Genomic DNA, 25,109 nt, shown 5'->3' with positions numbered 1-25,109 from the left:
GGGACATGGATATAGCCGAGGAGGACACTGGGTTGCAGGGGAGTAGAATTGACAGTGTTACAGTTGATAAGGAGGATGTGCTGGATATTCTGGAGGGTCTGAAAATAGATAAGTCCCCTGGTCCGGATGGGATTTACCCCAGGATTCTCTGGGAGGCAAGAGAAGTGATTGCAGAGCCTCTGGCTCTGATCTTCAGGTCGTCGTTGGCCTCTGGTATAGTACCGGAAGATTGGAGGTTAGCGAATGTTGTCCCATTGTTTAAGAAGGGGAACAGAGACTTCCCCGGGAATTATAGGCCGGTGAGTCTCACTTCTGTTGTGGGCAAGGTTTTAGAAAAAATTATTAGGGATAGGATTTATAGTTATTTGGAGAGTAATGAATTGATTGGAGATAGTCAGCATGGTTTTGTGGCGGGTAGGTCGTGCCTTACTAACCTTATTGAGTTTTTTGAGAAAGTGACCAAAGAGGTGGATGGGGGTAAGGCAGTGGACGTGGTCTATATGGATTTTAGTAAGGCGTTTGATAAGGTTCACCATGGTAGGCTTCTGCAGAAAATGCAGATGTATGGGATTGGGAGTGATCTAGGGAATTGGATCAGGAATTGGCTAGCGGATAGGAGACAGAGGGTGGTGGTTGATGGTAAATATTCATCATGGAGTTCGGTTACGAGTGGTGTGCCTCAGGGATCTGTTTTGGGGCCAGGTCCTATCCCTTCTCTTCTCATCCTTTTACTCTTCACATATTTGTAGAACGCCTTGGGATTCTCCTTAATCTTACCCACCAAGGCCTTCTCATGTCCCCTTCTGGCTCTCCTGATTTCCTTTTTAAGCTCCTTTCTACAAGCCTTATACTCTTCTAGATCCTTAACATCTCTTAGCTCTCTGAACCTTTTAAAGGCCTTTCTTTTCTTCCTGACTAGGTTCACCACAACCTTCGTGCACCACGGCTCCTGCGACCTACCAAAACCTCCTTGTCTCATCAGAACGTTGTTGTGCAGAGCTCCAGTCAAACATTCCTTGAAAATCCACCACCTTCCTTCCGTACTTTTCCCCAAGAACACCACCTTCCACTGTACTCGTCCAATTATCTGCCTGATGTCTTCATATTTCCCTTTACTCCAGACAAACACCTTCCTAGCCTGCTTGATCCTATCTCTTTCCAATGCTATTGTGAAGGAGGTAGAATTATGATCTCCATCCCCGAGATGCTCTCCTACTGAGAGATCCGACACCTGTCCTGGTTCATTAGCCAGCACCAGGTCAAGTACAGCCTCTCCTCTCGTAGGCTTATCCACGTGCTGTGTCAGGAAACCCTCCTGAACACACCTAACAAATTCCTCTCCATCCAAACCCCTTACCCTAGGGATATTCCAGTTATGTTTGGGAAATTAAAGTCTCCCATCACTCATTCCTTTTTATTTCCTTTGTAGCGGCTGAATACAGCTGAGTGGCTTGCTAGGCCATTTCAGAGGATATTTATCAAGCACGTTTCTGGGTCTCAACACACATGTAGGACATAATAGATAAGAACACTTTCCTTCCCTAAAGGACATAAGTGAAACAGTTGGATTTTTATGACAATAGTTATCATTAGATTTTTAATTTCAGATGTTTTATTGAGGTTAGATTTGAACCTGGGTCCCCAGAGCAATAACCTGGGTCTCTGGATTACCAGTCTAGCAACAATACCACTGAGCCACCGTCTCCTAATGTTACCATGTTAAAGGTGTTGTACAAGTTGTTATAGTAAAATATTAAGACAGTTGTGAAGTTTTCTAAGCAATGTACATTTCAAATGTTATGAAGGACCCACCATACCAGGTTGGTTGTGTGAAGGGAAATAAATAATTTCATTTATGTCACTTATGACGGCAATGTTCGAGCAATATCACGCTAACAACTGGCAAAGCACAAATAGCTTTAAATAGGATTCCTCTTTAAGACAATACAATGCAACTAAACCTAGTCACAAGGTTGAAATATACTGCAATGAATACAGCAAACATTGCATAACTTGTGAGAACAGGAGAGGGACACCAAGCAGGACAAAGTCCTGAATATCAGTTTTCTTATTTTCTTCCTCTGAGGTGGTCACAGGTTTAGCTGTGCCTACTGAATCATCTTTCTGCCCTTCAGCCATCATTTTCTGCGATTAAAAAGACTTTCTTTACCTTACCCACCACACAAACTAATATGAATAGTGTGCCATATGAAATCTAAGGTCTACACAACACAGGACTCAAAACTATATGAATTGCTGAGCAAAACGTGCCTCGGAGGAAACATTTTGCACTTGCAGAGAAGTGTATATGTTTATTTCCAAGGGTAATTGTGAAATGGAGGGAGAACAAAAGACACACTTGTACAACCAATTGGGATTTGATGTTCTGCCAACCCACTCCATTCCAAGAACCAGTAAGGTACAACTAAGAAGTGTAAAAAACAATGTGGGTCATGGTACTGGTAAACTTTGAATACTAGTAGATTAAGAAAACAAGCAGACACCAAAATATCATTTGCCGCATTTGTAGAACACTTCAACATCACAGTACACACTGACTGCAAGTTGGTGACATTTTCATTCAAATGGTGTGATTTTGCAGATTTCACTTACTTCTTTTTCTTCTGTAGAGAAGTTGTGCCATCTTTGCGAGGTCGGCCCCGTGGTCGTTTGTCGTTACTTACTGGGCTACCAACAGGGGAAGCGGCAGAAAGTGGTGGCGGTCCTAGGTCAGAAGGCTCCACACTTTTGTCCTCTGATGACATTCTGAAAAGGGTGAAGGAATAAAATTTAGTCATTACATTCCAGTGAAGGAAACTCCATGAACGTCAACACAAAACCTAAAAGGAAAACTACATTAGGAAGCTAAGATGCTCCTGTAAACATTTTAGGTTTGAACACGATAAAGTAGCCACATCTGCTCAGAAAATAGCCACGAGCCACTAAGAACAACTTTTTTTTAATAACAAAGGGCTCTGTTGTTTCATTGCAGAATTTGAGTGCTGTACTAATATCAAAGGCTTTTTATTCATCTCACCATTTTGGCCAATTTCTTTTCATATTCAACCATGGGCCTCACTGATGAAGGGGCTAACCCGAAAGCTTGTGAGTTTACTATCAAATAAATCGGTTGGACTAAAACCTGGTGTTGTCAGACTTTTTACTGTCCTCACTGGCTGGCCAGCATTTATTGCCCATCCCAGTTGTCTGAGCACAGTTGACAGCCAACCACATTGCTGTGGCTCTGAAGTCACATGTAGGGCAAACCAGGTAAGGGCAGAAGATTTCCCTCCTTAAAGGACATCAGTGAACCAAATAGGATTTTCTGACAATTGACAATGGTTTCATGGTCATCAGTGGATTCTCATTTCCAGATAATTCAATTCAAGTAATATAATGTCTGTTTCATACATTTATTTCTTTTAACTTAGCGTGCCTGTTGGCAAACCAATCTATCAAAGCAACTTTGCTCAAAACAAATTTAGAGTATAGATATCAAAAGGGATCACAGCGCTGAATGAGTTGTAAAAACACTGGAGTAAAATGAAGCATTTTTTAAAATCAGAGTGTAATTGCACAGTACATTTAGTTACTTCCCATACCTGGAGGATACTCAAAGTGGCCAATGTCACTGGTGAATGTCATGGATTAGTGGCTGGCACAATATCTGAGATTTTAAAGCCTACTTGCCAACTATTTGAGAAAGATGACTAAGCAACATTGACTAACTGTGATAAATGGAGAAAGAATCCAATTAAATTATACCATAGTTTAAACCGTTTTCCCCATTTTGTTCAAAGTCCTTCTATGTCATACACAGTCATATAAAACAACATTCCTTCATTTTGTTCTACTGATAATTCATAGCGATTTACAGCATGGAAACAGGCCCTTTGGCCCAACGTGTCCATGCCACCCCTTTTGTTTTAAGACACCCAAGCTAGTCCCAATTGCCCACATCCCTCTATATCCATCTTATCCATGTAACTGTCCAAACACTCTTTAAAAGACAAAATTGTACCCACCTCTATTATTACCTCTGGCAGCTTGTTCCAGGCACTCACCAACTCTGTGTGTGTGTGTGTGTGTGTGTGTGTGTGTGTGTGTGTGTGTGTGTGTGTGTGAGAGAGAAAGAACTGCCTCTCTGGACCCTTTTATATCTCTCCCCTCTCACCTTTAACTTACACCCTCTAAGTTTTAGACTCCCCTACCTTTGGGAAAAAATATTGACCATCTAGATGATCTGTGCCCCTCATTATTTTATAGACCTCTAAAAGATCACCCCTCAGCCTCCTACATAAAAAAGTCTATCCAGCCTCGCTTTATAACTTAAGCCATCAAGCCTCGGAAGCATCTTAGTCAATCTTTTCTGCACTCTTTCAGTTTAATAATATCCTTTCTATAATAGGGTGACCAGAACTGTACACGGTATTCCAAGTGTGGCCTTACTAATGTCTTGTACAACTTCAACAAGATGTCCCAACTCCTGTATTCAATGTCCTGACCAATGAAATCAAGTGCGCTAAATGCCTACTTCACCACTCTGAACACCTGTGACTCCTCACTTTCAAGGAGCTATGAACCTGTACCCCTAGGTCTCTCTGTTCTGTAACTCTCCCCAGTGCCCTACCATTAACTGAGAAAGTCCTGCCCTGGTTCAATCAACCAAAATGCATCACCTCACATTTATCTAAATTGAGCTCTATCTGCCATTCGTCAGCCCACTGGCCCAATTAATCAAGATCCTTTTGCAACCCTAGATAACCTTCTTCACTGTCCACTATGCCACTAATCTTGGTGTCATCTGCAAACTTAGTAACCATGCCTACTAAATTCTTATCCAAATCATTAATATAAATTACAAATAACAGTGGACCCAGCACCCAATTACTACCTTAATTGGTTGTAATTCCACTGCCCGAGCTGAACCAGGAAACAACACATCTGGGGAATGCTCTGAAGAATCTGAATTCAAATCCCGCCACGGCAGGTGGTGCAATTTGAACTCAACTTTAAAAAATCTGGAATTATAAAGTCTAATGCTGACCTGAAACCACCGTCCACTGTCATAAAAATTCATCTAGTTCACTAACGTCTGCCATCCTTACCTGGTCTGGACCTACTTATGACCCCAGACCCAAAGTAATGTGGTTGGCTCTTTACTGCCTTCTGATATGGCCTACAAAGCCACTCAGTTCAAGGGCAATTTAAGGATGGGCAATAAATGGTGGCCCAGCCATCAATGCCCACATCCAACGAATAAAATTTTAAAAGTCAATGATTCCAAACAAGGCTAAATATTAACTGAATACAGTTAATATTATAGATAATACGTACAGCCTAGAATGGCTTATTCTAAAATTTTACTGATCTGCCGGCTTTGGGAAGGGGCAAGGGGGAGGAGCAGAATGGGGGAGCAGGTGGTAGCAGCAAGAGTCTGATCTCCATCTCCCACCTCTTGTACAACAATACTGGAGAACAGGAACTCATTGTGCTACGAATCACAGGTACAAATGGGGCGGCACAGTAACACAACGATTAGCACTGCTGCTTCACAGCTCCAGGGACCTGGGTTTGATTCCTGGCTTGGGTCACTGACAGTGTGGAGTTTGTACATTCTCATGTCTGCATGGGTTTCCTCTGGGTGCTCCGGTTTTCCCCCACAATTGAAAGACGTGCAGGTTAGGTCGATTGGCCATGCTAAAAATTGTCCTTAGTGCCCTGAGATGCGTAGGTTAGAGGGATTAGTCGATAAAGTGTGTGGGGATATGGGGTAGGGCCTGGGCAGGATTCTGGTCAGTGTAGACTCGATGGGCCAAATGGCCTCTTTCTGTACTGTAAGGTTTCTATGATTCCATGAAATCAACTTCCCAACATCCAACATAGCACTTTAAAGTGGAATTATGACTAAGAAAACTATGCTGTAATTTTACTACACTGAAGCATTTTTCACAAAATGGAGAAAACAAACCTCAACTAACAGAGGTTGAACACAATCCAGAATTAATTGCATTTAACAGGAAACCGTCCATTTGCATACTTCAACTACAATCTTCTCACTTCAGCACAAAATAATAATTAAGTGTACTGAAAGCTTAAAATGACAAAATAAATATGCAAAAAGAAAAATAGCAAAATACTATGGATGCTGGAATATAAAACAAAAACAGAGAAAGCTGTAAAAATTCAGCAGGTCTGGGCAGAGAAAACAGAGCTCGTGTTTGGGATATAAAAAAGGTTAGGGTGGAGGGGAAAGGTCGCAGTCTAAAGGTTTTGAATTCAATATTGAGTCTTAAGGCTGTAACGTACCTAACTGGAAAATAAGGGGCTCCTCCTCCAGTTTGCGTTGGGTTTCACAGGAGCATTGCAGCAGGCCAAGGACAGACATAAAATGGCAAGCAATAAGAAGGTTGGGGTTTCGGTGGCGGTGGAGTTGGGAGTAAGAGTGAGTGGAGAGAGTAAGTGAGTGAGTACCGGCAAGGGGGTCCCACCCTGGCATTACACCCACACAAACACTGAGGGCAGCTCCAGAGGCACAAATCTGGCGGTTAATATCGTGGGTAAACCGTTTAAATGGAGAGTTTTGTGCGCGTGGGGGAGGGGAGAGTGGCGCCCACTAGAGGTGCCGGTGCTGAACTGCATTGCCAACTGCACACGTGGTCCCGCAGTGTTAAATAGCCTGCAGTGTACCTGTACTGAGATGGTAATATACCAGAACATGCTGGGACACTGAGGTTACCTGACTCAATACTGAATAAACCATGAGGGATATTGACGATGTGAATGAGGAGGAACTGATTTCACACAGGAGGTGGGTGGCATGGTGTTAGCACTGCTGCCTCCCAGCGCCAGGGACCTGGGTTCAATTCCAGCCTCGGGTCACTGTGATGAGTCTGCATATTCTCTCCGTATCTGCATGGGTTTCCTCCCACAGTCTGAAAGACATGCTTGTTAGGTTAATTAGCCATGCTGAATTGGGGAGGCGGTTTAGAATGGAGTTGAGGAGGAACTTCTTCACTCAAAGGGTGGTGAATCTCTGGAATTCTCTGCCCGTTGAAGTGGTGGAAGCTGCCTCGCTAAATATTTTTAAGAAGCGGGTTGATGGGTTTTTGATAAGAGAGGGGATTAAGGGTTATGGGGAGAGGGCGGGAAAGTGGAACTGAGCCACAACAGATCAGCCATGATCCAGGCTCGAAGGGCTAGATGGCCTACTCCTGCTCCTATTTCTTATGTTCTTATGTTCTTATGCTTGTGGACTGACTGAAGTTGTTCTGCAAAGTGGTCACCCAGCCTGCATTTCATCTCCCCAGTGTAGAGGAAACTGCATTAGGAGCAGTGAACAGTGGAGATATTACATACATACACAAAATACATTTTAGACATCATTGAAATTACGTCCCTAGAATCACTGGAATTATGTCATGAGAATGAAATACAAATAATTTCACTGTCAAATCTTAATCATTGCTTAAGTGATTTAAGCACTGTAGACTTGGGACTTCTAAAAGTAGAATCAATTTAAATTATTAATTCATTCAGCAATTATCTGAAGAATCCCAAGCAATTTCTTTATTGAGTGTCAGATCTCAGCACTAGTGATTAGTGGAGATGGCTGAAGGTGCAATTTAAGGGGTAGATTTTAAATAACGTTCAAGATGTGATGAAATGGGGAGGTGATGATCTAGTGATATTATCGCTGGACTATTAATCCAGAAACTCAGCTCATGTTCTGCGCAGCCAGTTTCGAATCCCACCATGACAGATTGTAGAATTTGAATGAAAAAAATCTGGAATTAAAATTCTAGTGACCATGAAATCACTGTCGATCGTCAGAAAAATTCATCTGATTCACTAATGTCCTGTGATGGAATACTCCCCACTTGTCTGAATGGCTGCCATCTCCATAATACTGTGAAGCTCATCAGCATCCAAAGCCAAATTACCTGCTTGATCAGCACCCCATCCACCAACCTAAAAATTCAACCACTCCACAGTGATGCAGAGTAGCAGCAATACATACTTTGTATGAGGTGCATTGCATCAACTCACCAAGACTCTTTCCAAACACACAATCTCTACCATCTAGAAGAACAAAGGGACCAGATGTGTGGGAACATCACCACCTGCAAATACCCCTCTAAACAGCACACCAGCCTTCATTCCTTCATTGTTGCTGGGCCAAAATCCATTCCCAGGATGTCCTACACCAGATGAACTGCAGCAGTTCAAGAAGTGGCTCACCCAAACATCCCATGAAAGAATAAACATCTGCTTCAGTTCAGCTTCTAGTCAATAGTAAACACTTCATCTCCTCAATCAAATTTTTAACGGTGATGCCATTTAAGGCTTGGCTATCTTTTATTTGAAATGGTTATTTCCCAGCACTTTTATGATACAAATGTGGTTTCTCTCAACACAAATGATACTTGTCACTTATCAGCTCATGCACAGATGTTATCCAGGTTCTGATATATGGACAGATTACTGAGAAAGTTGTGTGTTGAGTGAAACCAATGAAATCCTCGGTGGGCAACTTTACTATTGACCTAATGTTAGGTCAAGTTTGTTTCCATGAGAAACTCAAATATTCTAGAGCTATAATTAAAGGCCTCCACCTTCCACAACTACCTTTCTTTGAATCAGATATGACTCCAGTCACTGAAATTTTCCTTTTGACTGCCTATAACTTGAGAAACAGAATGGAGGGGTTAGAACATAGAACACTACAGCACAAACAGGCCCTTCGGCCCACAAGTTGCGCCGATCACATCAATACCTACCAATCCATAGACCTATCTATAACCTCCAATCTCATTAAATCCCATATACTCATCCAGAAGTCTTCTAAAAGACCCCAGCGAGTTCGCCTCCACCACCACTGACGGCAGCCAATTCCATTCACTCACCACCCTCTGAGTGAAAAACTTACCCCTAACATCACTTCTGTACTTGTTTCCCTGCACCTTAAATCTGTGTCCTCTCGTAGCGACCATTTCCACCCAGGGAAATAGCCTCTGAGAATCCACCCTATCCATTCCTCTCAACATTTTATAAACCTCTATCAGGTCGCCTCTCAACCTTCGTCTCTCCAGGGAAAAGAGTCCCAGCTCCCTCAACCTAAGGCATGCCTCCCAATCCAGGCAACATCCTTGTAAATCTCCCCTGTACCCTTTCAATAGCTTCTACGTCCTTCCTTTAGTGAGGCGACCAGAACTGCGCACAGTACTCCAAGTGGGGCCTGACAAGGGACTTATAAAGTTGCAGCATTACCTCCTGACTCCTAAACTCAATCCCTCGATTAATGAAGGCCAGTACACCATACGCCTTCTTGACCACATCCTCCACCTGCGAGGCTGATTTAAGAGTCCTGTGGACCCGGACCCCAAGATCCTTCTGCTCTTCAACACTGCTAAGACTCCTGCCCTTGATAGTGTACTCGTTCATCCCATTGGTCCTGCCAAAATGGACCACTACACATTTATCCGCGTTGAAGTCCATCTGCCACTTCTCCGCCCAGTCTTGCATCCTATTTATGTTCTGCTGCAACTTCTGACATCCTTCCAGACCATCCACAACACCACCAACCTTCGTGTCATCGGCAAACTTGCTAACTCATCCCTCCACTTCCTCATCTAGGTCATTTATGAAAATGACAAACAGCAAGGGTCCTAGAACAGATCCCTGGGGCACACCACTGGTGACTGACCTCCATGCAGAAAAAGACCCACCCACAACCACTCTCTGCCTTCTGCAGGCAAGCCAGTTTGAGGACAAAAATAAAGATTTTAAAAATCAATGAACTGAGATGGAAATCTAATGGAGGATCCACATGGATCAGGTGATTGATGAGCAGAAATAAGAAATAAATCCTGAATGAGCTGGAAAATACTTGAGACGGATCTAAAAAGGAAAGTAAGCTACACTTGGAAAAATTTTCATCCAGATATTACAAAGTTTGTGGATGAAGTGTGGCGTAAAGCAAAAATAGCTGATGTTCAGAAGGTGGAGGAAGACAGCCTTGGTAACGCATCCGATTTGAGTTTGAAGCTCAACCCAAGGTTGAACAGGAAGGTCATGTTCTTCCGTGCAGAGATTCAAAAGACATCCAGAGAAGGAAGTAGGTCAGTAAGAATTGCAATAGGTTAAAGAACTGTCACAGGGTCTGAATAGGATGGCTTTCATTTCACTAAGACAGAGTTAATAAAAAGGCCCTTCCTCATCTACAACTTGATGTCACACAGTCTGACTGCACAGCAACAGTTATGGGAGGAATTGTAATATTGAAGGGATAAAGGAAGGCATCATTGGTACACATGAAATTTGACCCAGTGTTTGCAAATATTGTCAACAAGAGGGGCAACATACTGTTAAGAAATAGCAGCAGGCCATGGTCACAATGTGCAAGGTCGGATGTACAAAGATCTGGAGAAAAAAATCATTATAGGAGATGTAATGCTTATGCTGGGACAGCTACTACTGAAACAATGGAAATATTTTGTCACAAACATAGATCGAAGAAGAAAAAATGGGGGAGCATGATAATGACAAAGGTTCTAATCGGATAGGAAGAGCGTAATGCATCACAGTGTTGCTGGTGATTGATCAGGGCAGTTTCAATGCTGTAGAGTAAACAAAAGCCAGATTGAACAGATTCAAAAAGAAAGTGGTGAACAAAATTCATAAAAACTAGGAGCCGGAATAGGCAATTCAGCCCCTCATGTCTGCTCTGCCATTCAATACATTGTGGCTGATCTCATTTCCACCTTCCTGCCCACTCCCTATAAACCTTCATCCTTCTACTAATTAAAAACCTATCCAACTCCTCCTTACATTTATTTAGTGTTTCACGACCATTGCACTCTGGGGCAGAGAATTCCACAGATCCATAATCCTTTCAGTGAAGTAATTCCTCCTCATTTCTGTTTTAAATCCGCCACTGCTTAGCCTGAAACTATGGACTCTCATGCTAGAATGTCCAACAAAGGGAAACATCTGTTTTACATCAATTCTGTTAATCCCCTTTAGCAACTTATATGGCTCAATTAGATCTCTCATTCTTTGAACTCCAGTCAGCATTAAACTGCTCAATCTCTCTTCTTAAGTCATCATCTCTGGAATCAGTCTAGTGAACCTTCTCTGAGCCACCTTTAATATATTTACATCCTTCCTCAAGTAAGGGAACCAAATCTGTGCACAGTACTCCGGATGCGGTCTCACCAATGTGTTATATAGTTGCAACAGCACTTCCTTACTTTTATACTCCATTCACAATGAATGCCAAAATTCCATTTGACTTTAATACTTGCTGCACCTGCATATAACTTTTTCTGCGATTCATGCACAAGGACATCCAGATCCCTCTGCACTGAAGCATTTTGAAGATTCTCTCCATTTAGACAACAAGTTGCCTTTTTGTTCCCCCAACCAAAATAGATAACCACACATTTATCCGCATTAAACTCCATCTGCCAAATTTTGGCCCACTCATCTAATCTATCCGTATTTGTTAAATTTCTTATTTCCTCATTGCAACTTGTTTTCCCACCTATCTTAGAGTTGTCTGCAAATTTAACTGCATTACATTCAATCCCTGCATCCAAGTTACTAATATAGATTGTAAATATTTGGGGCCTGAGGACACAGCATTTCAACCAGAAAAATATTGATTTATCCCTACTCTTTGCTTTCTGTTAGTTAGCCAATACTCTACCTAAACTAATATACTACCTGCATCCCCATGGGATGTTACCTTTGTATTAAGCTTTTGTGCAGCACCTTATTAAGTGCTTTCTGAAAGTCCAGATACACTACATCTACAGGATATGCATCATCCACTTTGCTTGTTACTTCTTTGAAATACTCCAGCAAATTAGTCAAACACGATTTATCCTTCATTAAATTTCCTTCATTTATCCTTCAGCTATTTACCATTTATATAGATGATCTGGAGGAGGGAACCGAGTGCAGGGTGTCGAAATTTGCTGATGACACCAAGATTGGGGGAAAGGCAAATTGTGCGGAGGGTGTGGAGAGTCTGCAGAAGGATCTAGATAGGCTGGGCGAATGGGCCAGGAAATGGCAAATGGAATTTAATGTTGGCAAGTGTGAGGTGGTCCACTTTGGTAGGAAGAATGATAGGAAGGACTATTACTTACGTGGCGAAAAACTGCAGCAGGCGACGGTGCAGAGGGACCTCGGGGTCCTTGTGCATGAGTCGCAAAATCCCAGCTTGCAGGTGCAGCAGGTGGTCAGGAAGGCAAAAGGGATGCTGGCCTTCATAGCGAGGGGGATTGAATATAAAAGTAGGGAGGTCTTGCTGCAGCTGTATAGGGCATTGGTGAGGCCGCAGCTGGAGTACTGTGTGCAGTTTTGGGCGCCGCACCTGCGCAAGGATATTTTGGCCCTGGAGGGAGTGCAGAGGAGGTTTACTAGGCTGATACCGGAGTTGAGGGGATTGAGCTATGAGGAGAGGCTGAATAAACTAGGCTTGTACTCGTTAGAGTTTAGAAGAATGAGGGGAGATCTCATTGAGACGTATAAGATGATGAATGGGATGGATAGGATAGAGGTGGAGAGACTCTTCCCGCTCAAAAAAGACAGTAGGACTAGGGGGCACAGCCTCAAGATAAAGGGGAGGCGGTTTAGAACGGAGTTGAGGAGGAACTTCTTCACTCAAAGGGTGGTGAATCTCTGGAATTCTCTGCCTGTTGAAGTGGTGGAGGCTGCCTCGCTAAATATTTTTAAGAAGCGGGTTGATGGGTTCTTGATAAGAGAGGGGATTAGGGGTTATGGGGAGGGGGCGGGAAAGTGGAACTGAGCCACGACAGATCAGCCATGATCTTATTGAATGGCGGGGCAGGCTCGAAGGGCTAGATGGCCTACTCCTGCTCCTATGTTCTTATGTTCTAAATCACGCTGACTTTGAAAGATTGTGCTTTGAATTTCCAAGTGTCCCATTACTATTTCCTTAATAATGGATTCCCACAATTTCCCAATAGCAGATGTTAAATAACTAGTCTCATTTCCTCATTTTTTTTCAAGATGGCGCTGGAGTGTGGCGACCTCTTGCAAGCTGTGCCTAGCATACCTTCTAATTCTATCCTCTACTCGTTTTATACTTCTAAAACTTCATTCTAACTCTTTTAAACTCTCTAACAATGCTTTAATTCAATTTATTATAGATATGGCAATCTTTCTCTACCCCCTGGCTATGGCTGTAACACTACATTCTGCACTCTCTTGTTTCCTTCTCTACAAACGGGATGTTTTGTCTGCACAGCTTGCAAGAAACAATACTTTTCATATTTTAATACATGTGACAATAATAAATCATTTGTTTTCTCCCTTTTTGATTTATTATTGTCACATGTATTGGGATACACTGAAAAGTATTGTTTCTTGCACCCTAAAAAGGCAAAACATACCATTCATAGGATACATAGGGGAGAAGGAAAGGAGAGGGTGCAGAATGTAGTGTTACAATCATTGCTAGGGTGTAGAGAAAGAACAACTTAATATCAGGTAGGTCCTTTTAAAAGTCTGAAGGCATCAGGAAAGAAGCTGTTCATGACTTCTGTATCTTTTTCCTGATGGAAGAAGGTGGAAAAGAGAGAGAGAGAGAGAAAGAGAACGAGTGTGTGTGTGTGTGTGTGTGTGTGTGTGTGTGTGTGTGTGTGTGTGTGTGTGTGCGCGCGCGCGTGCGCGCGCAGTGGGAGGGGGAAAGAGGGTGGGGAGCATGGGGTCCTTGATTATGCTGGCTCCTTTTCTAAGGCAACAGGAGGTGTAAACACAGTCTGTTTTGCGTGATGGAGTGAGCTACATTCACAACCCTCTGTAGTTTCTTGCGGTCTTGGTAAGTGCAGGAGGTATTCCAAGCTGTGGTGCATCCAGAAAGGATGCTTCTATGGTACATCTGTAAACATTGATGAGAGTCATAGCAGGCATGCAAAATTACTTTAGCCTCCTGAGAAAGTACAGGCATTGGTGGGCTTTTCTAGCCAGAGCGTCAGCATGGAGGAATCAGGAAAGATTGTTGATGATCTGGACACCTAGAAACTTGAAGCTCTCGACCATTTCCGTTTCATCCCCACACTGGAACCTCCGAATATCAATCCTTCCGCTATCTCTACAGCCACTTCCTTAAAACTCTAGGACATATGCCATCAGGCTCTGGGCACTTGTCTGCCTTTATTCCCAACAGTTTGCTCAGTACTTTTTCCCTGGTGATGGCAATTGTTTTAAGTTCCTCCCTTTCAACAGCCTTTACATTACCTGTTACTACTGGGATGGCTCGCGTGTCATCCACCATAAAAACTGAGGCAAAATGCTGATTTTCTGTCTCTGCCATTTGTGTGGCTGTATTACTAACTCCCCAGTCTCATCCTCTTAAGGGACCAATATTGACCTTAACTGCCCTTTTTTTAAGTACTTATAGAATACTTTGCCATCCATTTTTATGTTTTGTTCAGCAGAGAAATCAGTATCAATGATGTGCTTCAGAACTCAAAGTTCAATCCAAACACAAAAATAGGATTATATGCAAGAATCAGACATTGCCTTCTCAAAGGCAATTAGGGATAGTGAACAAATGCTGGTCTTGACAGTAGCGCTCAGATCACAAAATGGAATATGGCATAAAAATGACAGATTTCCTGCATGCACTGAAGTGAATGGAGAATGTGAGTCACAAAGGTGAGTCATCCAAAAACAATTGGTTGACATTTTATCCCTGGACTACGCATTCAGCACAAAGGAAATTAAGTGATTGAGTGCAAAACTTGGATTAGTTTTAGGTACAGATTGTTAAAAGCTGCCATCAAGGTGGGATTTCAGCTCCTCTAAAGCTAATACTCCAAACATGGCAGATGAATGCCATCAAGAAGTGAACTCTAATTCGGCAAAGAAGACTTGCTCCACAAGCCAAATACCAGAATTGGCCCATGTCAGTCAAATGTAATCTCCTGAAGCCAAACTCCACATCAGTTTTGAGCTGCAACCGTTCAACAAACCTGTGCAAATGGCCCAACTATAGTATTGGGCCAAATCAAGCAGTTCCGGTGCAATCTGATTGGCAGCATGATTACCAGTCCAAACAACAAGGCATTAGTCAAATACTTTGGCCTGCACTACTGCAATGAAAGGCCAGCCCACCCACAGAAAAATATTTTTGGAGCCAAACACTAAATGAAATTGGCTCAAAAGTGGCTAAATAGTCAGCTAGTTTTGGCACCAGAACAGGTAGCACTTTGGTTGTAGCCAGGTTGGTTTGGCTATAGAATCAGTACCTGCAGTGACTAAACACATGTCTGAGTATTCGTGCAAACAATCATAATTTTCAATGATCTAGCATTCTTACAAATTAAAAGAATGAATAGAGTAAATTAGTGCATAGATTTTGAAAATGTACACTCTATGAATATTTGCAATTAAAACATCTGGCTTGTGCATTAAATGTGACAACCACAGCAAAGGTGCTGCAGAGGCTAGTTGTTAAAATAATAGTCCATGAGTTGGCTTTATACACATTTTAATGAAAGACTAGTCCCAAATAATGGTGTCCATATCAGCCCAAAAAAAGCAATCTAAAATTCAATTGCCATATGAAGATAAAAGGATTGCTGCAAATGTTGCACGTATGAACACAATTAATAGCAAACTTTATTATGCTCATGAATCTGGAGCTACAAATTTGTCCAACTCTAGCTAAAATTCAAAATATGCATGTCCTTAGCTCAACTTCTTTTATCTGGCCTTCAACAATCTCACTAAGCTTCTTGACAACTAAACATAATCCAATCCTAATTAGAGATGAAAGGGTGTGTCCCATAAGATTCAAAAGACGATTCTGGAAAGATGACAAATCTTTTAAAAAGCTGGTCCCCAACAATTGCCCAGCAACACCTCATCCAAGTGATCATACTTATCGTGACCAACCAAATGAGTATTAGATTATTCAATCACATCCTGAATGTAAACAAAGATGCTTAGGAGCTACACGTTACGTAATGCTTTCCAGCTAATTTGAGAAACTATGTCAAGCATTCTACATTAACACCATATTAGCAATTGAACACACTCCTATCCACAGCTTTGATAAGTTTATCCTTTTTTATATTAGAATATTGATTACTTATCATAGAGCAAACTTAAAGTGGCACATTTAACATATGCATAAATACAAAGCATAAATACAAAGCGGCACGGAAATACTACAACACCACCAGGACAGGGATGTCAAGACTAGGCCATTTCATAACTCTCTGTACAAGTAACCACACCATAAAATCATTTCCGTTAGGACAACTCAATAATCGCCCATCTGCTACCACACCATGATGTCCAAGCTGTCAAGAAAACAATATTCCTGTCAGCTCCAATGTGTTGTTAAAAAATCACATGCTTCATCACTACCTTCAAAAAATATTTGTGACAAAGTTTCTTTCTTTCCAAAAATTGTGAACATTACTTCATAATTAGGAAGCAAACAGCTGGACTCATATTCGTGAAGGCAAATTAGTCTAGGCCATTATTTGAACCAAATCTCCCTATCCAAGTTCAACTAATTCTTCAGCCTCTGGAGGGATCAATCAATGGAAAAATACTACCATTCAAACAAAAATATCTGCTCCAATGGAAGAACTGGGTTACCTAATGAAGTAACTGGAATCTGGAACAGAAGGTGCAGACAGTTTGAATGTCAGTGTGGAAACAGATTGGCTTTCAGTTGCATTGTGTTGTCCTAGCTGCAGTGATTTTATGTCAGGTGACTCATACATAGGGTTAACTCAAAATTAAGCCCCATGTACCAAAAATTAACTCCTGAATGTGCTTTGTTTCTATTACAAATTATGCACTTTCAGCTGGGGCATTAAATATCTGGTATTTATGGGAAAAATTGGAACAGACCAACAAGGACAACCAACCCCCCACCAAATCCTGCTCCACCACTGAATAAAATTGTGGCTGATCTGATAATAACCTCAAATCTGCATCCCTCCTATCCCCAACAATCCATCACCCCCCACCCCACTGTTTACCAAGAATCTATCAACCTTTGGCTTGAAAGAATTCAAAGACTCCGCTTCCACCACCTTTTCAGGAAGAGAGTTCCAAAGGCTCTCAGGTTAGAAAAATGCCTCACCTAAATTTTAAATGGGAGACCCTCATTTTTAAACAATGACCACTAGTTCTAGATTCTCCCAAAAGAGGGAACATAATCTCCACATGCACCCTTGCAAAGACCCTCAGGGTCTTAAACGCTTCAATCAAGTTACCTCTTACTGATGGAAGCATCAGGGATACAAGCCTAAACTGTCCAACCTCTCCTCACAAGACAACCCACCCAATACTGTTATTAATATGGCAAACCTTCCCTGAACTGCTACCAGTGCATTTACATCTTTCATACTTTCCCACATTGTACTGCATTTGCCAGATCTTTGTGCATTCACTTAACGTATCTAATTCAGCCAAGATCCTGCCACAACATCATAATCCAGTGACTGTTCGTCGTCACTGATCTTCACTTATGGATGCACATATAGGGTGGCACAGTGGTTAGTACTGCTGCCTCAGAGTGCCAGAAACCTGGGTTCAATTTCAGCCTTAGGTGACTGCCTGTGTGGAGTTTGCACATTCTCCCCACGTCTGCGTGTTTTTCCTCCCCGTTCTCCGGTTTCCTTTCAGTCCAAAGATGTACAGGTTAGGTGGATTGGCCGTGTAAATGTGTGTAGGTTAGCGGGACAAGCAAGGTAAATATGCGGAGTTACGTAGATAGAAGCCGAGTAAGATAAAAGGGTGGGTTGATGCAGACTCGATGGGTCGAATGGGTTCTGCCGGTAGGGATTCGATGATATATAGCTCAAGAGTAACAATGAGATTGGGATCAGATGTGATGAACTACAAGAGCATAAGATAGGTAAAAGTGAGGGAAACCACGTGGCCCATTTTTTACCTCACAGATCCATCCACAGATTCAATTTTAGATTCTACATAGCTTGGATTCTTCTCAGTAGCAAATCTCGTTTTAAGACTGGTCATCTGGTAAGGTACGAGAAGACTGCAACATCATTAAAACGAACTCAAGATGCTGAGGCCAGGAAGAGAAAATAATGAGGGAAGAGAAATACTGATTTAAATATTTTTCTTCTATATCCCACATTTATGAGAGAATTAAATCTGGAGTGAAATACCCTGATTGGGGAAAAAACAATCACCTCATAAGTGATAACGCCCTTTGGAAATTCCATTTCCCACAATTGTCACTTTACAAGTGAATGAATGTTTTTTTAAGGTAAAAGCACACTAAGACTCAGATTCTAAAGTTGTAACAATGATAAAATTAGCACTACATGCTATAATTACAAAGTTAAACTGACAACATCTGGCATCTGCACAGGCGCACTGAAATGTAGGAATTAGAAGTTGTCAGTGTTCCTCCACAGGTTGCATTAAAGCCCTTGCAGAGGGAAATCAATTAGATGCACTGAACATCCATTTCTGACACTATTACTCTCACTGTCGAAGCCCTTGAAAAAATTATGCCTTGTTGAATAAAGCATATATGGGTTTTTTTTCTTTGAAAGTGTTCCAACTTCTATGGATGACAATATCTCTGGCACTGAAAAACTAATTTCATATTTGAGGAATATTAAATCCTGCCTTCACATAATGTTCCATACATTTAAGTCTATATTTCAGCTTCTATCTTAATCGCATGTGTCCCAATCTTTATTTTATCCTTTAACAAAATTATACTAGTGAATGATAAAACCAGCTCTTAATTCCTGGTTTGCTGCACATGAAAATTCTTCCCATTACTTAGCCTGCTTAATGATAGCATTGTTCCCAAAGACCAGAGACGACTCTTTTCTGCAAACAGGGTGAAATCAGTGTTGGATAAACTAAAATCCACACACTAAGCTCACGACAACTTTGCAGCCATCTTTCTTGGAGGTGAAGACTAAGCACTGTGAATTTGTTGCTCACTACAAAATCTAAGCCAATGTTGTACATAATCTTGAAAGATTGCTTTGGATTAAAGTGGCTCATGGTTGAATATTAAACTCATATAGGGAATGCCACTCCTACTACACAAATATCTGTGGCCATAAAGTTAGCACCGAATCTAATTCTGGGAATACGCCACCCAAACAGGCGCTGGAGTGTAGTGACTAGGGAATTTTCACAGTAACTTCACTGCAGCATTAACATACGCCTACTTGAGACACTAATAAATAAACTTTAAACATCTACCAACATGTCCAATTTATAGATGAAGAATGATTGTTCAGGTTTCAATTGAAACCTTGCAAGAGTCAACATATTCAGTTGAGGAAAATTTAAAACAAAAGTAATTTGTCATCAGATTAAGTTTGTATCCCTGAAAATAAATGGGAAAGAAAATTGTTGGGCTGGGGAGAGGAGATGAGAATATTTTCTGAATACTTTGCAACCAGAGTTTCAAAAGACTGTCCAACATTACTTTTGCTGCGTTTGATGGGAAGGCAAATCAAAAAAAATTGCCTTTAACGTCAAAGTTGATCTTAACTTTTCAACGACAATTGCTAAAATTCAAATTTAGGATTTCATCTGTTCCTCACAAACCCACAGTCCCGCATCACACTTCATGGAGATAACAAATGAGATCTAACAATTAAGAAAATCCAAGCATTGAAGGAAAAACAGTTTAGAATGAAGGTTTAATTTCACTTCTTTTCTCATTGTTCTTGAGACTGCAGAGCAGGCTCAAAAGGGCCGAATGGACTGCTCCTACTTTCTATGTTAAATTCATAGTATATTTACATAGTACATAGTACAATAACGAAATGAGCTTTACTGAGTCAGTGTACCCTGGTGACTGATCATTCTAGCCAGGCCATTTAACCCCTTAGATCACCCTTCAACCTTCTAAATTCAAGGGAATACAGATAATGTTTACACAACATGTCATCATAGTTTAACCCTATAAGCCTTGGTGTCATTCTGACGAAATTGCCCTGTACCCCTTTACAAGGTGTGATGCCCAAAACTGAATGGCATACTCCTGACTTGATCTGACTAAGACTCCTTTTACCTGAAGCATCAGTGACCTCGGGGTCCTTGTGCATGAGTCGCAAAAACCCAGCTTGCAGGTGCAGCAGGTGGTCAGGAAGGCGAATGGGATGCTGGCCTTCATAGCGAGGGGGATTGAATATAAAAGTAGGGAGGTCTTGCTGCGGCTGTATAGGGCGTTGGTGAGGCCGCAGCTGGAGTACTGTGTGCAGTTTTGGGCGCCGTACTTACGCAAGGATATTTTAGCCTTGGAGGGAGTGCAGAGGAGGTTTACTAGGCTGATGCCGGAGTTGAGGGGGTTGAGCTATGAGGAGAGGCTGAATAGATTAGGCTTGTTCTCGTTAGAGTTTAGAAGAATGAGGGGAGATCTCATTGAGACTTATAAGATGATGAATGGGATGGATAGGATAGAGGTGGAGAGACTCTTCCTGCTCAGAAATGATAGTAGGACTAGGGGGCATAGCCTCAAGATAAAGGGGGGGTGGTTTAGAACAGAGTTGAGGAGGAACTTCTTCACTCAAAGGGTGGTGAATCTCTGGAATTCTCTGCCCGTTGAAGTGGTGGAGGCTGCCTTGCTAAATATTTTTAAGACGCGGGTTGATGGGTTTTTGATGAGAGAGGGGATTAAGGGTTATGGGGAGAGGGCGGGGATGTGGAACTGAGCCACGACAGATCAGCCATGATCTTACTGAATGGCGGGGCAGGCTCGAAGGGCTAGTTGGCCTACTCCTGCTCCTATTTCTTATGTTCTTATGACATTACTGTCCAGTGCTGTGCTTGCTGTTTAATATTTGTGTCTGGAAGTTTTGGTTACTGTCAAAAGAACTTTGGCACATTAACTGAACTCCACTAGGGCAACCTATTTTAATCAAAGTAATATGCAACTTCACATTGGTATTCCAATCTACACACACACTCATCCAAATGTACCAGATGGCAGGGGAACTGCACAAATACATCAATATGAACATTAAACTACAAGCTTGAAAATAAGTGCCAGCTAGCACGTTAGGCAGACAAAACAAAACATTAAGTTCCCCAATGGCCAAGTGAATAAAGGCATCACTCAGTATAGCACCAAGATGTACAGATCAGAAGTCCTCAGGCTGGATTACCAATTCATTGCAACATACAAGGACCGTGGGTACCATGGAACCATACCTCAAGACAGGCAGAAAATTGGGAAGAATAAAGAGGTTTTCTGAAAATTGGGTTCTTGGATGAAGTGGACACCAAATCAAAACCAATGACTGTACAGGAATCACATAGGCCCTTGTTCAAGATGGCACCAGAGCGAGGCGATTTCTTGCAAGCTGTGCCCAGCATACCCTCTAATTCTATTTTTTACTCTAATTCTGTGCTTCAAAAACTCTCACTCTTTTCCTCGTATTAAGTTGATCTTTCTCTACACCCTAACCGTAACACCAGATATCGCATCCTCTCTTTTCTTTCTCTATGTTTAATCCAGGATAGTCAGCACGGTTTCTTGAGGGGTAAGTCCTGCCTCACAAATTTGACTGAATTCTTTGAGGAGGTAACTAAGTGTGTGGACGAAGGTAGAGCAGTTGATGTTGTGTACATGGATTTTAGTAAGGCGTTTGATAAGGTTCCCCATGGTAGGCTCATGAAGAGGATAAGGAGGTGCGGGATAGAAAGAAATTTGGCCAATTGAGTAAGTAACTGGCTGTATCACAGAAGACAGAGGATGGTGGTGGAGGGAAAATTTTTAGACCGGAGGCCAGTTACCAGCAGTGTACCACAGGGGTCAATGCTGGGTCTTCTGCTTTTTGTTACTTTTATCAATGACTTGGAAGAAGGGGCTGAAGGTTGAGTTAGTAAATTTGCTGACGACACCAAGATTGGTGGAGTAGTGGATGAAACGGAGGGCTCTTGCAGGCTGCAAAGAGACATCGATAGGATGCAGACCTGGGCAGAAAAGTGGCAGATGGAGTTTAACCCTGATAAGTGCAAGTGATTCATTTTGGTAGGACAAACTTGAATGCAGATTACAGGGTCAACGGCAGGGTTCTAAGGAATGTGGAGGAGCAGAGAGATCTTGGTGTTCATATCCATAGATCTCTGAAGGTTGCCACTCAGGTGGATAGAGCATAAAGAAGGGTCATAGTGTGTTAGTGTTTATTAACAGGGGGTTTGAGTTTAAGAGCTGTGGGGTTATGCTGCAACAATACCGGACGTTAGTGAAGCCACATTTGGAATATTGTATTCAGTTCTGGTCACCTCATCATAAGGAGGATGTGGAAGCATTGGAGAGAGTGCAGAGGAGATTTACCAGGATGCTGCCTGGTTTAGAGGGTAGGTCTTATGTGGAAAGGTTGAGGGAGCTGGGGTTTTTCTCTTTACAGTGGAGAAGGATGAGAGGTGACTTAATAGAGGTTTATAAGATGATGAGAGGGATTGTTAGAGTGGATGCGCAGAGACCATTTCCTTGAGTGGATGTAGCTGTTACTAGGGGGCATGGTGGGAGATATAGGAGTGGATGGGGTGTGGAATAGGCTGCCTGCTGTGATAGTGGAGTCGGACACTTTAGGAACTTTCAAGCAGTTATTGGATAGGTACATGGAGGGGGTAGCTTGATCTTGGGATTGGACATAGCTCGGCACAACATTGAGGGCTGAAGGGTTTGTACTATGCTGTACTGTTCTATGTTCTACGTACAAAATGCTTTGTCTGTATTGCGCACCAAAAGCAATACATTTCACTGTTTACTAATACATGTGACAATAATAAATCAAATCAGAAAGTACAGGAGGGGGTTAATATCATAGGAATATACCACATCACGTCTCAGGAAAGAAGGAAAACTATGTTTACATAAAATCAAATCATTTGCTTGTTTTAACTGAAAATCTTCAATTTTCTTTTGCTCTGTTCCCCCCACGTGATATCTGACACACACACAGAATTCACAATGATAAATGAGGATGCAACTCTCTCATGCAGCTATAATCCCTTTTTTTTAAAAAGATAACAGAAAAGGATGAGTTTCAGACTCAAATTTGGTGCAGCAAATAGCAGCTCTTCTGTTTTACAGCTTTACTTGGTCTCAATAGAAATTAGTCCTTCTTTCTGCTAGAGAAAACTTTAAGACTTTAAGCTCTGCAGTAACTGTGCACTTCTTTATTTAAAAAAGAATTCTCTATTTTAATGTGACAAGAGAAGGTGATTTTCAGCAGCAGCTTAAACTGAAGGCAGGGAATGGGGAAAAGACCACGGGCAGAACTTTACAGCCTCGCTTATCCCAAGATCAAGGGATGTTTTTATGGTTCGTCCCTCACCTGTTCTAATTCCCATGGTGAGCCGAATGGGAAAATTCACCTCCATGTCTTTCCCAACCCTTCTTTTCTTCTTCTAGTTGAAATAAGTAAATATCCACAGCTTTGTTATATGCTCAAAGGTAAACAGATAGTGAAATATCAAGGGTAACTAGGAATAGATGCTTAATGCTCACCAGGTCTGTAAATTAATCAGTTTTCATTACTAAAACAATACCAACTGACCTTTACAGCATAGAGATTATTTATCGTAATTTTAGCAATGGTCTGAAATCATGAGAGGAGTAGCCCACTGAACCTGTTTCATCATTTGACAAGATCATTGTGGCTCATTTGATGTGCCCTTTATTCCACTTTATTGCCTGCCTTAGTAATTCCTTCCTCGATCAAAAACCTGTGAATGGGGCTGTACTCATTGACAATGGACCTTTGGAAGAGGCCAGTCTTGTATGAAACCCCGGCACTAAAGTTGTTTTTAAGAAAAAGACTAAAAAGAAAATTTGAACATTGAACATATTTAATGAACCAGCCTCTACTACTCTCTGTAGAAGAGAATTCCAAAGACTAAATTACAGTCAGAAGAAATTATCCTCATCGCCATCTTAAATTGGAGACTACTTATTTTTAAACTGTGCCCTTGTTTTCAACCCCCTCACAATAAGAAAGATCCTCTCAACATCTTCCCTGTTAAGTCACTTCAGAATCTTAATTGTTTCAATAAGATCACCTCTCGTTCTTCTAAAACCAATGGGGAAAAATCCCAACTTGCTCAACCTGTCCCCAAAAGATAACTCCTTCATCCCAGGGATAAGCCCAGTTACTGAAGCTTCACTGAACTCCCTGAACATCAGACCCATCACCGGCATCCCCAGATCTTGGCCCACATGCAAATGAATTCCCCGCAATGCCAACCCCTCCTTGCATGATGCTCCCATTTGGCATTGCCAGGTTGACAAGGTGCAAATCGGAGAGAAGGGGCATTGCTAGTACAGTGCCTGGTCATGTCTCTTCCCCAGGGGCCATACCTTTACAGCCCTGGGGGGATCCTCACAACAGGTTCGTGTCTGGGTGAACCCATTGTAGACCACACCAATGAGTGAATATATGGCAGCTTCAATATCTGGTGGCGGGGGTACAAAGTTAATTGTACTAAAATCAATTAAAATGTATTAACGTAAGAACAAGGAACAGGAGGCGGCCATCTGGCTCCTCATCCCTGTTCTGCCATTCAAGAAGATCATAGCTGATCTTTTCTATTAAAATGCATTTAAATTGGGTTCATGCCCACGGTGATAAATTGGTTAGCACTGCTGCCTCCCATCGCCAGGATTGGAGTTCAATTCCAGCCGTGGTTCACTGCTGTGTGGGCAGTGTTCTTATGTTAATACATTTTAATCGACTTTAGTACGATTAACACTGCACCCCCACGACCAGGTATTGACTCTGCCATATACTGTGGCCTACAACAGGTTCATCCAGACACAAACCTGTTGTGAGGATCCCCCCAGGTGCCTCAAGGTGAGTATGGCCCCTGGGAGAGACATGGCCAGACAGTGTCCTAGCAATGCCCCCCCTCACAGATTTGCACTATGTCAACCTGGCAGTGCCAATCTGTGCCTGTGTAGAGTTCACACATTTTCCCAGTGTCTGCATGGGTTTCCTCTGGGTGCTCCTGTTTACTCCCACAGTCTAAAGATGTGCGGGTTGACTGGCCATTTTAAATCGTCTCTTAGTGCAGGGGGATTAGCAGGATAAATACACATA

At 42.0% G+C, this 25,109-nt stretch overlaps 1 protein-coding gene across 7 annotated transcripts in view; it reads right to left on the bottom strand.

The window, feature by feature from the left end:
- The window catches only part of kmt2ca (lysine (K)-specific methyltransferase 2Ca), a 491,907-nt gene that overhangs the window by 367,487 nt on the left and 99,311 nt on the right, over positions 1-25,109 (bottom strand). For all 7 annotated transcript variants that reach the window (XR_013889503.1, XM_080213017.1, XM_080213041.1 and 4 more), the window contains exon 2: positions 2,614-2,766. Coding sequence is in view for 6 of the 7 variants with exons in the window: in XM_080213017.1 (XP_080069143.1) it covers positions 2,614-2,765 (152 nt within the window). In the remaining variant the exon portion in view is untranslated. The remainder of the gene's footprint in view (positions 1-2,613; positions 2,767-25,109) is intronic.

Source organism: Carcharhinus amblyrhynchos, chromosome 2, assembly GCF_965287045.1.
Source record: "Carcharhinus amblyrhynchos chromosome 2, sCarAmb.v2.hapA, whole genome shotgun sequence".
NCBI classification, from domain to species: Eukaryota; Metazoa; Chordata; class Chondrichthyes; order Carcharhiniformes; family Carcharhinidae; genus Carcharhinus; species Carcharhinus amblyrhynchos.
This window is presented reverse-complemented; position numbering and strand designations above follow the sequence as displayed.